The sequence below is a fragment of the Scyliorhinus torazame genome, chromosome 18, assembly GCF_047496885.1.
Source record: "Scyliorhinus torazame isolate Kashiwa2021f chromosome 18, sScyTor2.1, whole genome shotgun sequence".
In the NCBI taxonomy this organism is placed as follows: Eukaryota; Metazoa; Chordata; class Chondrichthyes; order Carcharhiniformes; family Scyliorhinidae; genus Scyliorhinus; species Scyliorhinus torazame.
In genome coordinates this window covers 167,248,609-167,264,841 of record NC_092724.1, presented here as the reverse complement: position 1 = coordinate 167,264,841, position 16,233 = coordinate 167,248,609, and the positions used below count along the sequence as shown (strand labels likewise).

At 47.4% G+C, this 16,233-nt stretch overlaps 1 protein-coding gene across 3 annotated transcripts in view; it reads left to right on the top strand.

Moving 5' to 3' along the window:
• Positions 1 to 7,251: 7,251 nt before the first annotated feature.
• The window catches only part of abcc3 (ATP-binding cassette, sub-family C (CFTR/MRP), member 3), a 146,932-nt gene continuing 137,950 nt past the window's right edge, over positions 7,252 to 16,233 (top strand). For all 3 annotated transcript variants that reach the window (XR_011936286.1, XM_072483866.1, XM_072483867.1), the window contains exons 1-2: positions 7,252 to 7,424; positions 15,024 to 15,149. Coding sequence is in view for 2 of the 3 variants with exons in the window: in XM_072483866.1 (XP_072339967.1) it covers positions 15,102 to 15,149 (48 nt within the window). In the remaining variant the exon portion in view is untranslated. The remainder of the gene's footprint in view (positions 7,425 to 15,023; positions 15,150 to 16,233) is intronic.

Sequence of the window (16,233 nt, the reverse complement as noted above, 5' to 3'; positions counted from 1 at the left end):
ATCAGCAAATTTACTGACCCACCCTTCAGCCCTTCCTCCAAGTCATTGATAAAAATCACAAATAGCAGAGGACCCAGCACTGATCCCTGTGGTACCCCGCTGGTAACTGGTCTCCAGTCTGGAAATTTTCCATCCACCACCACCACCCTCTGTCTTCCATGTGAGGGGCTGTTTAGCACACTGGGCTAAAACGCTGGCTTTGAAAGCAGACCAAGGCAGGCCAGCAACACGGTTCAATTCCCGTAACAGCCTCCCCGAACAGGCGCCGGAATGTGGCGACTAGGGGCTTTTCACAGTAACTTCATTGAAGCCTACTTGTGACAATAAGCGATTTTAGCCAAATTTCCCTCCATCCCACGCCTCCTTACTTTCTTCATGAGCCGACCATGGGGATCCTTGTCAAACGCCTTACTGAAATCCATTTATACGACATCAACTGCTCTACTTTCATCCACACACTTAGTTACCTCCTCAAAGAATTCAATCAAATTTGTGAGGCAAGACCTACCCTTCACAAATCCATGTTGACTATCCCGGATTAAGCTGCATCTTTCCAAATGATCATTAATCCTATCCTTCAGGACCCTTTCCATTTACTTACCGACCACCAAAGTAAGACTAACTGGCCTATAATTACCAGGGTCATTCCTATTCCCTTTCTTGAACAGAGGAACAACATTCGCCACTCTCTAGTGTCAGCAACTACAGGGACAGAGTTTGTGGGAGGGGGTGGAATGGTTTGAACACTGAGGACCTGTCAGTACTGAGCAGTCAGTGGAGGGGCTGGGAGAGTGGTGTATTCTGCTGTTTAATCATGTAATATTATTCTGCTGTTTAATCATGTAATATCTCAAAGAACAAAGAAAGGTACAGCAGAGGAACAGGCCCTTTGGGGCCCTCCAAGCCTGCGCTGACCATGCTGCCCGTCTAAACTAAAACCTTTTACACTTCCGGGGTCCGTATCCCTCTATTCCCATCCTAGTCATGTATTTGTCAAGATGCCCCTCAAACGTCACTATCGTCCCTGCTTCCACCACCTCCTCGGGCACCGAGTTCCAGGCACCCACTACCCTCTTTGTAAAAAATCATTCCTTGCACATCTCCTCTGAACTTTGCCCCTCGCACCTTAAACATAAGAACATAAGAACTAGGAACAGGAGTAGGCCATCTGGCCCCTCGAGCCTGCTCCGCCATTTAATGAGATCATGGCTGATCTTTGTGGACTCCGCTCCTCTCTCCGGCCCGTACACCATATCCCCAAATCCCTTTATTCTTTAGAAAGGTATCTATCTTTTTCTTTAAAGCGTTTAAAGAAGGAGCCTCAACTGTTTCACTGGGCAAGGAATTCCAGAGATTCACAACCCTTTGGGTGAAGACGTTCCTCCTACACTCCGTCCTAAATCTACCTCCCCTTATTTTGAGGCTATGCCCCCTAGTTCTGCTTTCCCCGACCAGTGGAAACAACCTGCCCGCATCTATCCTATCTATTCCCTTCATAATTTTATATGTCTCAATAAGATCCCCCCCCGCATCCTCCTAAACTCCAATGAGTAAAGTCCCAGTCTACTCAACCTCTCGTCATAATCTAATCCCCTCAACTCTGGGATCAACCTAGTGAATCTCCTCTGCACTCCCTCCAGTGCCAATATGTCCTTTTCTCCGGTAAACCGATGTCCCCTCGTAACTGGCTCTTCCACCCTGCGAAAAAGCTTCTGACTGTCCACTCTGTCCATGCTCCTCACAATCTTGTACACTTGTTTCAGGTCACCTCTCAACTTCTGTCATTCCAGTGAGGACAAAGCGAGTTTATCCAACCTCTCCTCAGCCCTCTATACTGGGCAACAGCCGGTAAATCTCTTCTGTACCCTCTCCAGTCTCTACATCCTTCTGGTAGTGTGGCGACCAGAATTGAACACTATACTCAGTGTGGCCTAACTAAGGTTCTATACAGCTGCAGGATGACTTGCCAATTCTTATACTCAATGCCCCGGCCAATGAAGGCAAGAATGCCGTATGCCTTCTTGACCACCACCTCCACCTGTGTTGCCCCTTTTTTTTTTTAGGGCACCCAATTCATTTTTTCCAATTAAGGGGCAATTTAGCATGGCCAATCCACCTAGCCTGCACATCTTTGGGTTGTGGAGGTGAAACCCACGCAAACCTAAACACAGGGAGAATGTGCAAATTCCACATGGACAGTGACCCAGAGCTGGGATAGAACCTGGGACCTCGGCGCTGTGAGGCAGCAGTGCTAACCACTGCGCCACCGTGCTGCCCTCTGCATTGCCACTTTCCGTGACCTGTGGACCTGTACACCCAGATCCCTCTATCAATACACTTGAGGGTTCTGCTATTTACTGTATATTTCCCATCTGTATTAGAACTTCCAAAATGCATTACCTCACATTTGTCCAGATTAAACTCCATCTGCCAACTCTCTGCCCAACCGATCTATATCCTGCTGTATCCTCTGACAATTCTCATCGCTATCCGAAATTCCACGAACCTTTGTGTCGTCCGCAAAGTTGCTAATCAGACCAGTTTCATTTTCCTCAATCATTTATATATATATATTGCAGACCGCAAAGATCCCAGCACTGATCCCTGAGGAACACACTAGTCATAACCCTCCATTCAGAAACCCTTCCGCTGCTACCCTCTGCCCTCTTATGACCGAGCCAGTTCTGTGTCCATCTTTCCAGCTCACCTCTAATCCTGTGTGACTTCACCTTCTGCACCAGTCTGCCATGAGGGACCTTGTCAAAGGCCTAGTTGGCATTTATTGCCTAAAATCAGTTCAACTTTCTGGAAATGAGTAATATGATTAATTGAAATGAAGTCCAAATGTTAGCAAGATAATAAATGCAGGTAACTGCTGGGAAGGCACGGGCTGATCTGTGCGTGCTTGAAGTCGCAATATCATGTTTGTACGAGCAACGGTTGCTGGAAACACTCAACAGGTCAGGTAGATTCTGTCAAGTCTGGAGCATTAACCAGATGTTGCATTAAGGTCACTCGTCTCCTATCCACTACATTAGCCAGTAGGCATGCGGCTAAATAAAAATTCAGATGTGACTGTTTCTGATTCATAAAGAATAAATATTAAGCTCCATTGTTGCGTCTTTGATATCAAAATTTATACGCGCATGTGAACGTAACCATTTTGTGAGTTTGTTGGCAAATGGAATGAATTGTTTTTTTGATTTGTTTTCCGAACTTTGCTGGCCTACTCCAGAAGGCCGAGCACACTGCAACATTTATTTTGTGTTCACACGTTATAACACAACACCAGAGACTGGAGAGAGAGAGCGAACCTGGCGTGGGACTGGTTGATTAGAAAGGCGACAAAATATTTGTTTCTTGGGGGTCAGTTTGCAGGATTGAAGGAACTGGGAGCGAAGTATGGGCTGGAGCAGGGGAAAATGTTTAGGTACATGCAGGTTCGAGATTTTGCCAGAAAGGCGATACCGAGCTTCCCGGTGGATCCGGCCTCCACATTGCTGGAGGAGGTTATGACGACAGGGGGACTGGAGAAGGGGATAGTGTCGGCGGTTTATGGGGCTATTTTGGACGAGGAGAAGGCACCGCTGGAAGGCATCAAAGCAAAGTCGGAGGAAGAGTTGGGAGAGGGTGTGGAGGAGGGGTTCTGGTATGAGGCGGTCCAGAGAGAGTGCCTTCACGTCGTGCGTGAGGTTGGGGCTGATACAGCTGAAGGTGGTATATAGAGCACACTTCACAAGGGCGAGGATGAGCCGGCCCTTTGAGGTGGTAGAAGATGTGTGTGAACATTGCGGGGGGGTCCCGTAAATCACGTTCATATGTTTTGGTCTTGTCCAAAGCTGGAGGATCTGGAAAGAGGTTTTTAGGGTAATCTCTAAAGTGGTGCACGTGAAACTGGACCTGGGCACCCCGGAGGCCATATTTGGGGTGTCGGACGAGCCAGGGTTGGAAACAGTTGCGGAGGCAGATGTTATAGTCTTCGCCTCGTTGATCGCTCGAAGGCGGATCCTGATGGGTTGGAGAGCAGCCTCTCCCCCCTGTGCCCTGGCGTGGCGGGGGACCTGCTGGAATTCTTGACTCTTGAGAAGGTTAAGTTTGAACTGAGGGGAAGGATGGAGGGGCCACAGTTCATGGGCGTTATTCATTATGCACTTTCAAGAACTGGATAACATCGAACATTAGTTTGGGGGTTGGGGGGGGGGGGGGGGGGGGGGGGAAGTGTGTTAATGGCGACTGTGGGTGATCCCTGATTCCTTTTTGTCATTTGTTTATGGGAACATGCGGGCTAATGTTTGGGGTTTGGTGGGAGGATGGGATCGTTGTTATTGTTCTGGGGATTGACATAGCTGCTGCTGATTATTGTTTATTGTTGGTGGGTGTAAATTTGGGAGAAAATGTGAAAAAGGAGGAGAATAAAAATATTTATTTTAATATTTTAAAAAAAGGCGACAAAACTTCAAAAGAGCAGTGCAATACACCTTCCCAATCCACAGGCGGAGCTCCTGAGGTGACATCAGGCTTCAGAAAGTGACGTGGGGCAAGAGGAAGCAGCTGATTTATCTATTGTGTCACTGACAGGTGGAGAAGGAGTTAGTCCCTGTCCTACAGCAAGCCTGGGCTCCAGCTGTCTCTGATTTCCCTGCCACTGGGCCAAGACCTCGCTCTGCTGGGACCGTGGGGTGGTTAATGTGCAACGACCTCCCCACGTTAAAATAATCCACGCATAGATCTTCCACCACTACCCCACCCCACTCAAATGATTTTCAGGTACAGGAAAATCAGAACCCCCATGGACAACACCAACAGATCTGAACATCACACAGCTATCAAAGCTCAGGAACAGCATTGACATCGCTGCCCTGCCGGATTGGCGGGAGAAAGCCAAGATGGCAGATACACCATCTTCTGGAAAGGGAAACCAAAAGAAGAATGTTGTCTCTATGGGGTTGGCTTAACTGCAAAAACAAATTGGTTGACTGCCTCAGAAGCAGCACATCACAGCCATCAATGCCTCCACCCCAACCTTGGATGCAACGGTCAAGACTAAATGCATTCTACTACAGCCTTGACCAATGGTTTCCCGCATCCGAAAGGGAGACCAGCGCTCGATGAGTTCAATGCTAGAGTCGGGAAGGATGCAAACCTGTGGAAAGACGTGTTGGGCAGGGAAGGTGTGGGAAAAACTAACTGAGTTCTCCTGACAATGTTTGGAACATGACCTGGTCATCACCAACATCCTGTTCACCAAATAGACGAGCAAAAGACCTACTGACAGTTCCGGTCCAAGCACAATTATTATTATAATAATGATCTTTATTGTCACAAGTAGGCTTACATTAACACTGCAATGAAGTTATTGTGAAAAGCCCCTAGTCGCCACATTCCGGCGCCTGTTCGGGTACACAGAGGGAGAATTCAGAATGTCCAATTCACCTGACAGCACGTCTTTCGGTACTTTGCACCCAATAGACTATAATCATCGTCCAAGTGTCCACAATGCCCAGTCTGTCTAAAAGCTACCATATCAGCACCTGCGAGGAGACACTCGGGTCAACCAGGAAACACCGCGACTGGTTCACAGAGACTGGTTCAGTGAGAATGATCAGAGATCCAGGATCTCCATGAATGCAAACACAAGGCATTCCTGAACTGGCACCTCCACCTACAGAACAGATTGTGAGTGGAAAGAGCACAGGAGACTCGATAGCTTTCCGACAACCACTGCGCAACTTCAGTGCAATTAACACCATCTACGGCGCACCCCACTGAGCCAAAAAACGGAGAGGCGTGCATCAAAAAGACCGAAGCCAGTCAATTGCCCGCTGGAGAGAGCACTTAACCTTAACCAAGACTTTCTCACAAGTGCCCTCGACACCTCCCGCAACACACTACCCACCACCATCTCAGCGCAACCCCAGCTCACAGTGAAGTTGAAAAAGCCATCCAACAGCTGAAAAAAAGAAGGCCTCTGGTGCAGACTCTCATGTATGCACCTCGCCTTAGAACACAAACTGTAGAAGAAGCATCCGCAAAGGAGGCAATCGCTTCATCGCAGGGTGGAGCACGTGGAAGCCAACTGTAACCAGCTGAAATGGCGGGCAGAATAAGAGCATCCCACCTCTGAAAACACCATCTGTCAAAGCCCAAGAGACTCCTCCACTTGCATACAATCAAACCCAGTTACTATATAATTCACACTTCCTTCTTAGGTTACTAAATGATTGAACATATTTGTATTTTACACGCACATTAATCTGCATCCTGCACCAGGAACCCGGGTTCAATTCCGACCTCGGGTCACTGTCTGTGTGGAATTTGCACGTTCTCCCCGTGTGTGCGTGGGTTTCCTCCCACAGTCCAAAGATGAGCAGGTTTGGTGGATTGGCCATGTTTTATTTTCTAAATTTAGCGTACCCAATTATTTTTTTTTTCCAATTTAGCGCGGCCAATCCATCTACCCTGCACATCTTTGGGTTGTGGGGGTGAGACCCACGCAGACACTGTGAGAATGTGCAAACTCCACACTGACAGTGACCCGGGGATCTGGGTCCTCAGTGCCATGAAGCAGTAGTGCTAACCACTGTGCCACCGTGTAGCCTTGGAGTGGCCATGTTAAATTGTCTGTGTGTCCAGAGGCAGTGAGGGTTATGGGGATACGGTGGGGGAATGGGCCTGAGTAGTGTGCTCTTTTGGAGGGTCAGTGCCGACTCGATGGGCCAAATGGCCTCCTCCTTCACTGTTTAAGAATTCTAGACCCAAGTTTATGGGGTTGGGACAAGTTGCCAATAAATTCTGGAGTCGCTGCCATTTGTTGTATCGTTCGGTCACTCCAATACGGCTGGGAGTCGGTGGATTGTGAAATCTGACTGGTTGCCTGCTGTATGTGGTCCCCACTGCAGCCAATATCTTGCTGTCCAGCTGGTGACTCCTTCCCTTTGCAACAACTCGCAATGTACATTTATAAAGCACCTTTAATACCATAAAATGCACCAAGGCGCTTCACAAAGGTTTTGCCCCAGGAGTCACGCGAGGAGGTATTTGAGGCAAGTGGCCAGTAGCTTGTTTCGAGGTAGATTAAAAAGAGGGTGGTGAAAGCAGTTTCAGGAGAACGCCAGAACCTGGGGCCCAGGAAAAGCAGCCAATAGTGGACACTTGAAATTGGGATGTGAAAGGTCAGCTTGTGGATATTTGGTTCCTGTGGCTCTGCCATGCTGACCTGTTTCTGTGTCCTTTCTCTCTGTTACAGGATCATAATGTTACGTTAAACACAAACAGTCCAGATCTGACACCATGCTTCCAGAAGACTGTCCTGGTTTGGATTCCATGTGTATACCTGTGGGTGATCTTTCCCATCTACTTCCTGTATCTTCGACATAGCAACAGAGGTTACATCAGGTGTCACCTTGCTCAACAGGGTCAAAACGGTAGGTTTGCCACTCAACTGAATTTCCCATCTGCTTCCTGTATCTTCGACACAGCAACAGAGGTTACATCAGGGAAACCTCTATGGCACGAACGCAAATTTCACCAACTTGGATGAACCAAACTGAAGCTAAGTTGCAATAACCGGCCCGTTCTCTGGTATATTATCACTCCTGTTGAAGCCTCCACTTGCCCTGCGAAAAGTTTGATGGGGCAGTGTACTTTGTATCTAACCTCTTGCTGTACCTGTCCTGGGAGCTTTACTCTGTATCTAACCCCGTGCTGTACCTGTCCTGGGAGTGTTTGATGGGGACAGTGTAGAGGGAGCTTTACTCTGCATCTAACCCCGTGCTGTACCTGTCCTGGGAGTGTTTGATGGGGACAGTGTAGAGGGAGCTTTACTCTGCATTCTAACCCCGTACTGTGTTCTGGTCTGGGGAGGTTGTTGCTGGTTCTGGATTTGAAGTTCCTCTGTAACAATCACAGGAAAAAAAATGCAAATGACTTGTGTTGAGATATTAACTCCTGTGTGTAGTCTACACAATTGCAGGAAATGACTGACTGGTTCATTCTCCATTATTAATTTTCCAGCATCTCTGGTCCTAGATCTTGATTAATCAATGGTGGCTCTGGCTGTGTAAACCATTACACTCTGGTTATTTATCTGGGTGTGTACGAAAATCCCCGCATTCCCCGTGCTAAATTCCAGCTGGTGGGTTAACGCAGGGAGGTGCTGTGAGTGTGTGGTTGATGGTGCGTGGAAGGAAGGGTGAAGGAGATAGCCTGAATGGAAAATGAAGTAATACAGTGACTGTTAGTCTTATCAACATTGTGATATCACTAATTGTTGATCTACTCGTTCTGCCCAGGAGGAAATAGCCCTGATAAGACAAACCAATTCTATCTTTCAAAGCCCCAAACGCCTTTTAAAGTGGGAACGAGTGAATCATTAACAGATCTAAAGTTTAAAAAATACCTTCCATGTTAATATGGAGCCATTTAGTTTTTCTGGGAGCTGTTACTCTTTCTGTTTAAACTATAATTCTGTTTATCTTTCTCGCCTTAAACAACCTGGAGTTGAAAGGTTGGATCTATACAGGTCTGCGTCACCAGTGAAGCTACATACAACCTCTGACTGAATCTACTTCTGCTGCACCAGTACCCCCCCTCTGCATTGCTCCCCTATATAAACTCATCCATTCGGTGGCGAGCACTCCCTTCTGAGTCAGAAGATTGTGGATTTAAGTCCATAATGCACGCTGGCACCCCTGATCGCAATAGTGAGGGAAAGCGCTACAACCTTCATTTGAAAGGTTTTATTATTGTCACATCTAATTGTTCAGCTGAACAAAAAGACCACCGGGTGGGATTTTCCAGCCCCACGCAGATACCGGGAGAATGTGCAAACTCCAGACGTTCAGTGACCCAGGGCTGGGATCGAACCCGGGTCCTCTGTGCCCCTGAGACAGCAGTGCTAACCACTGCGCCACAGTGCCATCCACCAGGGCCCTTTCCAGCTACAGCAAGGCTTCTTTTTTTACTCCAATCACTTTGTAATCAAAGCTTTAGCACTATTTTGAACAAATAATTAATTGGCTGTGTGAATAAGTTATCTTCCAATTCTTCAAGTAATTTTGCGCCTTATTTGCCAGCAGTTTTAGAGGCGTCTAACTGATCTATAATTTCCTGTCGAATGCCAGTCCCCTTTGCGAGGAGACATGTTTTAGACTCCACAGAATTGTAAGAAATTCAAGCCTGAGCCTCCATTCTTCTGTTGAGATAATTGGATAGGAATCAGCTCCACTTCTCAGTGTGATTAGGATCATAGTCTCATTTCCTTGAATGAGAAGCCTAATTAACTGGTTTCAACTTCGGGTTTGAATATCCATCTGTTCTGTGCAAACTCTTGATCTCCTATCTAATCAAAGGTGGTCTCCTTCATGTCTTTTAAAAATAAATTTAAGAGTACCCAATTCATTTTTTTTCCAATTAAAGGGGCAATTTAACGTGGCCAATCCACCCACCCTGCACATCTTTGGGTTGTGGGGGTGAGACCCACACAGACACGGGGAGACTGTGCAAACTCCACACGGACAGTGACCCAGAACCTGGGACCTTCAGTGCTGTGAGGCAGTGGTGCTAACCACTGTGCTACTGTGCTGCCCGTCTCCTTAATGTCTGACTTGGTTCCAGATGTTGAGGGTACCTTTTTTTTTAAACGAAAGAAAAAAGACTTTTCCATTTAAAAAGCAGACTCTGTGCAGACAGAAGGCCAGCACAATATAGGTCAGTCGAAAAGGGGGAAATCAAAGGACTATGAGGGAGAATGCAAGAACTTAAAATACAATAAACATATTTTATGCTCTTGGTTTGCATTTTTAAATCTACCTACCCTTGTGGGGGGTGAGACCCACGCAGAGACTGGGTGAATGTGCGAACTCCACAGAACAGTGGGCCAGGATTGAACCTGGGACCTTGGCGATGGGAGGTAGTGTTTGATGATGACTACATTTATCCTGCATTTCATTTAATTTTGATTAGATCAAAATTTGAGGCAGATAATCACTTCCTTCAAGGCACCCCAGTCTTCCCACTGGAATATGCTTTGTTTGCAGCCTATCTAGCTCCTGCTTAATTATTTCCTGTTGTTTATTAAGGTTATATTTGCCAACTTTTCATTCTGAACAGACTTGGGCTATGACAAAATGCCAGGCAATGACTATATTTTGAAAAGCGAATCTAACTATCTCCCAATGATATTTAGTGCCATTACCTTTGTTGAATTCTCCAACTTAGCCATAGTGGGTGTGTATTAACCAGAAGTGGAACTGGACCAGCCATATAAATACTGGGGCTCTCCGAGCAACTCGGAGACGGTAGCCTGTCTATTATGTACAATGGACAAGTTTGAAGTGTGATGGTATACCTTTCAGCTGGGTGAACATTCTCCTACACCACTTGGAGTGTGGTGGTTCTGGAAGTTGACCTACTCATCACCTGCTCAAAGGCAATTGGAGATGGGCAATAAATGCCAGCCTTGCTCAGAGGCACCCACATCTAATGAATAAATCTAACTGGACAAGTTTCTTTTTCTTGTGTAATTTCCTTTTTTTCCATCCAGCACACTTCTCATGCACACTTCTATTCCAGCACTGATCCTAATTTTGCTGGACAGATTATTTAAGGTCACTAATTCCAGAACCAGATCAGTTAAAATTAGAGGGCAAACAGCACAGACGGAGGAGATTGTGCCTGTGTCGAGAGAGTTATCCCCTCCTTCCCTTTCCCCATATGTTTCCCATTTTACTTATCTTTGTATAAAGATAATAAATTAGGAAGAGTAGATGGGTAATTATCTTGAATCTGCCCTCTTGTGTAATGTTCCAAGTTGAGTCAGCCAAGCCCAACAGCTTTGTGGAATTTCCAGACTGGCGGTGATTGATGAGCAAGCTAGGAATGACGGCCTTGGGCTGTACAGAACAAAACAGTTGTACCGAAAGTGCAGTGGGATAGGGGCAGCTGATAATTTAAGATGTAGGTACATGCAAATTTCAATCTTTTTCACATGGTGAAGGAGAAGTCCCATCAAAGCAGGCTGCACCTGTGACAGTTCAGGCAGGCGCGCAAAAGTACGTCCAGCATTTTCTGTTTTATAATAATCTTATAATATTTATTGTTGTCACAAGTAGGCTTACATTAACACTGCAATGAAGTTACTGTGAAAAGCCCCTTGTCACCACATTCCGGCGCCTGTTCGGGTACACACGGAGAATTCAGAATATCCAATTCACCTAACAGCACATCTTTGGACTCGGAGGAAACCGGAGCACCCGGTGGAAACCCACGCAGGCACGGGGAGAACGTGCAGACTCCGCACAGACAGTGACCCAAGCCGGGAATTGAATCTGGGACCCTGGCGCTGTGAAGCAACAGTGCTAACCAGTGATAGTGGGCAGAACAGTAGCACACGTGGCTAGCGCTGTGGCTTCACAGCGCCAGGATCCCAGGTTCGATTCCCCGCTGGGTCATTGTCTGTGCGTAGTCTGCATGTTCTCTCCGTGTCTGCATGGGTTTCCTCCGGGTGCTCCGGTTTCCTCCCACAGTCAAAAGACGTGCAGGTTAGGCGGATTGGCCATGATAAATTGCCCTTAGTGACCAAAAAGGTTGGGAGGGGTTATTGGGTTATGGGGATAGGGTGGAAGTGAGGGCTTAAGTGGGTCGGTGCAGACTCGATGGGTCGAATGGCCTCCTTCTGCACTGTATGTTCTATGTACTGTGCTACCGTACCGCCCCACTTATTGCAGGTTACACTAACTGCACTATCCTGCTTTTGGAGAAATTCCAGATGCTGAGAAATTCCACCTCTTGGAGAGTTACCCATAAAACTTTTTCCATTCATCCTGAAGCCTTTGGTAATTCTCTCTTTTAAACCAAAATCATTGATTTGATGTGTGAAAGTAAAGGGGAGGGTGGGAGAACTTGGACAACGGCAAAATAAATACAATTACTGGAAATTACACACGGCAATCCTAAAGAAAGGAAAATCTGCAGTTGGAGCAGGCGGAGATGGTCCAGGAGCCAAGGCTCCTTTTAGGCCGCACCTGTTAAACCCACGACCACAACCATCTAGAAGGTCCAGCACAGCACATACATGGGAACACCACCACCTGAAAGTTCCCCTCCAATCCACTCACTGGGTGGAATTTTACCATAATTTGTTAAGTGCCAGGCTCTGCCCGAAAGCCGGCCTCTATCTCTCCCGATGCACAACTTGAGTTTTCAGACCAGATTTCCTGGCACTTGGTGCAAAGAATATCTGGTGGCATGGTTTACGCCATCACTCTGGCGGGCAGGTCTGCCAGCTCCACAGAAAGGGCCCTCTCGGCCCTCGCCACCCCCACTTCACAGACCAGTTATTTTTCCCCACCTCAATGGAGCTACCTAAAGGGCTGGCTGCCGGCCTGGGCATGAGAATCTCGTTTTCCAACACTTGCAGGAATTTTGCATCCATGTGGCCGTTTATGCTCACGGTGGACATGGACTCAAACTTCTGCCCACCACCTTGACTTGGAAATATATCGCCATTCCAGCACTGTCACTGGGCCAAAATCCTGGAACTCCCTCCCTAACAATACTGGGTGTACCTACAACACATGGGACGTTAGCAGTTCAAGACCACCTTCTCGAGGGCAGCTAGGAATGGGTAATAAATGCTGGACTTGCCAGCAACGCTTATGGCCGAAGAATGAATTTTTAAAAATCAAATACTTGGCAAGTGAGGCAGAGCAGATTAGGGAGGGTATTGCAAAGCTCAGGACCCATGTGATGGAAAAATTTAAATTGGGGGTTTAGCAGCAGATATCCTGAGGTGGGGGTGGAGTCAGATTACTGATATAGAAATGGGTATTCCTGGTGATGGTGCACAGATGGAGTTGGAATCTCATCTCGGAGTCACATATAACATCGAGGTTGTATACAATCCGGTTCAGCCTGAGGCGATTGAGGGGAGAGGGACGGATTCGGCAGCCAAGGAATGGAGTTTGTGGGGCGGCATGGTGGCGCAGTGGTTAGCACTGCAACCTCAGGTCCTTGGCTCTGGGACACTGTCTGTGTGGATTTTGCACATTCTCCCTGTCTCTGCGTGGGTTTCGCCCCCACAACATAAAGATGTGCAGGTTAGGTGGATTAGCCACGCTAAATTACCCCTTAATTGGATAAAATAAATTGGGTAGTCTAAATTTATATTAAGAAAAGGAATGGAGTTTGTCGCAGAGACTGAAAACAGTAGCTTCATTTCCCTCCCCAGTTTAAATGGGGACATTTTGGCTCATCTGGTACTGGATGTTGGATAAGCAGTGTGAACGTTTAGCCACTTTGGAGGAGTTGGAGTGTGTGTGTGTGTGTGTGTGTGTGTGGGGGGGGGGGGGGGGGTGGGGGTGCTAAATATGGTCAGTGTACTTGTGAAAGCCAGTGCTGTTTTCGGATTATATTGCTGAGTGGCAGCGTGCAGATGAGGGGCGGGATTCTCCGGTCCCACAGCCCATGTTTCCCGGTGGCACGCCATTCACTGGCAGCAGGATTCTCTACTCACACCTCTTGTCAATGGGATTTCCCATTGAAGCCATCCCATGCCGTCAGGAGATATGCGGGCAGGGGTGCGTGGTTGGCAGGTACAGAGACTCCCAAAGGCCGGAAAACTCTGGCTGAGAGATACGAGCAAGCTGAGAATAGATCCTCGGGGAACACCAGCATATGGGAGCAAGAAGAGAAGCCATTGCAAGCCATACTCTTCCTATAATTCGATGGATAAGAATGGAAGCGGGGGAGAGCAGCCACACCCAGCTGGGCCGCAGTGACAAGTTGGAGGAGGATGATGTGGCCAATTGTGTCAAAGGCTGCAGACAGATCAAGAGGTTGGATTGGATTGAATCAATGCTCAAGAGGCCAGATTTAGAGGGGTGCAGATTTCTCCGAGGGTTGTGTGGCTGGAGGAGATTTCAGGGTTAGGGAGGAACAAGACCACGAAGGGATTAAAAACGAGGGTTAGAATTTTAAAATCGAGGCATTGCTTAACCAGGGAGTAGTGCAGTTCATTGAGAGCGAGGGTGATGAATGAACTGGATTTGGTGCCAAATTAGGACATGGGCAGCAATGTTTTGGATGACAGTTTATGTAGCATAAACTGTGGGACACCAGTCTAAGTGTGTTGGAGTAGTCAAGTCTAAAAGTAATAAAGGCATGAATGAGAGTTTCAACAGCAGGTGAGAGGGGTGAATACGAGTGATATTACAAAGTTGGAAAGAACTAGTTACTGTTGCCCATCCAGCAGTGTTTTCGAGAACAACTGGTCTCCTGTCTGGGCAAGAGATCATAGAATCATAGAATTTACAGTGCAGAAGGAGGCCATTCAACCCATCGAGTCTGCACCAGCCCTTGGAAAGAACACCCTACTTAAGCCCACACCTCCACCCTATCCCAGTAACCCCAGCTAACCTTTTTGGACACTAAGGGCAATTTAGCATGGCCAATCCACCTAACCTGCACATCATTGGACTGTGGGAGGGAACTGGGGAAGATGTGGGTCCCTTTGCTATACAAGTGATCCAAAGTGGGCTGTCTGGTACGGAAGGTTGGGATAAAGTCAATACTCTGTGGGTGACTTGGTAAATGTGATAACTGAACCCAGGAGATACCCGAATGCAGAGGGTAGCCTGTATAATGAATGGAACGTTGAACCATCACTGGGAACATGAGTACGGCTGTTTCACTTGCATCTAGTGCCGGGTCAGTACAGTCAGCACATTGACCTGTCGGGGCTCCGTGCTGGTCAGCTGTGACTTCAGCCAATCGAAGACCAGCAGCTATTCAGGGGCAGACTTAGGACATTCCCAGCTCCTGGCTTGTATCCGCCTCCTCAGGGAGATGGCATTGGGAAAGCAGGGAATGTCCGCGTTGATTTCTCAATAACTCCTATTGGAGTCTTTCATACCTGGCACAATGTGTATGTGTGTGTCAGGTCATCCACTTGGACATGTATCCTGTATTAGAATGATCTGTGTTTATTCCCCGTTGCCTGACCAACAGTTGTGTGTGTTCTGCAGGTTCTTGGGTTGTTGCTGTGGATTGTCTGCTGGGCTGACCTCTTCTTCTCCTTGTTTGAAGTGGCGAATGTGCAAGCAATGGCTGCAGTGTATTTCACCAGTCCTTTGCTGTTGGGAGTCACGATGGTGAGCAGAGCATTGCAGAATCCTCTCATTAACACATTTGATGTTGCTATGTGGTTGGCAGTTTGGAATTCACAGCACTTATACTTTTTAAACTCGAGCTACACTGACATGTTGGGGTGATTATCAGGCTCAGCCCTAACCCCTCCTCCCCTCTGGCCCAGCTCCTCAGTGACATGGCAGAGATTGTAATTGTGATCTTATAAAGCGGGATTGCATCTGCAGCTCTGACCCCCTGCGCTCCTACCCTGTCTTGACTATTATGGAACATGCAAACCGGGAGCAGCGAGCACCCTGTGCTGGATCTCGGTGTCCTGATTAGCGATGGGTAGGTGGGCTGTGAAGTGACACGGGTGAGAGGGAGAGCAGAAGAAATGACCCCCCACTTTCACTGAAGATGTCTGATGTCAGCAGCTTGCTTTGCCTCCAGTTTATTTGTATCCTACTGCACTGTGTCTCTGACCAACTGTGAATGAGCACAGCTTGGTATTGATATCGTCCCTCACCGACAGACACCTGATCGCTGTTAGGGAAGGAAACCCACAGTCTTTCTGACTCCAGTCCGACACCAATGTGGTTCACTCTTGAATATCTCTTGAACTGGACGGGCAAACCCTTGAAGGTTCATCAGCTTGATTCCTGGGATGAAGGGGTTATCTTGTGAGGAAAGGTTAAGCAGATTGGGCCCATACTCATCAGAGTTTAGAAGAATGAGAGCTGATCTTATTGAAACCTATAAGATTCTGAGGGGGCTGGATTGGATCAATGCTGAGAGGACATCTCCTCATGAGGGAATCTCGAACTGGGAGGCACAATTTGAAAATGCGGAGTTTCCCATTTTAAGGTGGTGACCCCCTGCGAGCTCTTCCCCACAGATCCTCTTCCTACATCTTATAACAGTACCGACCTTTTATTTATCGTATGTCCTATGTTTTTCATGGAACGATCTGCCTGGACTGTACGCAGAACAATACTTTTCACTGTCCCTTGGTACACGTGACAATAAATCTAAATCTAGATGGAGTTGAGGAGAAATCTCTTCTCGCAGAGGATCGTTAGGTGTCTGAATTTCTCTTCCCAAGGATGC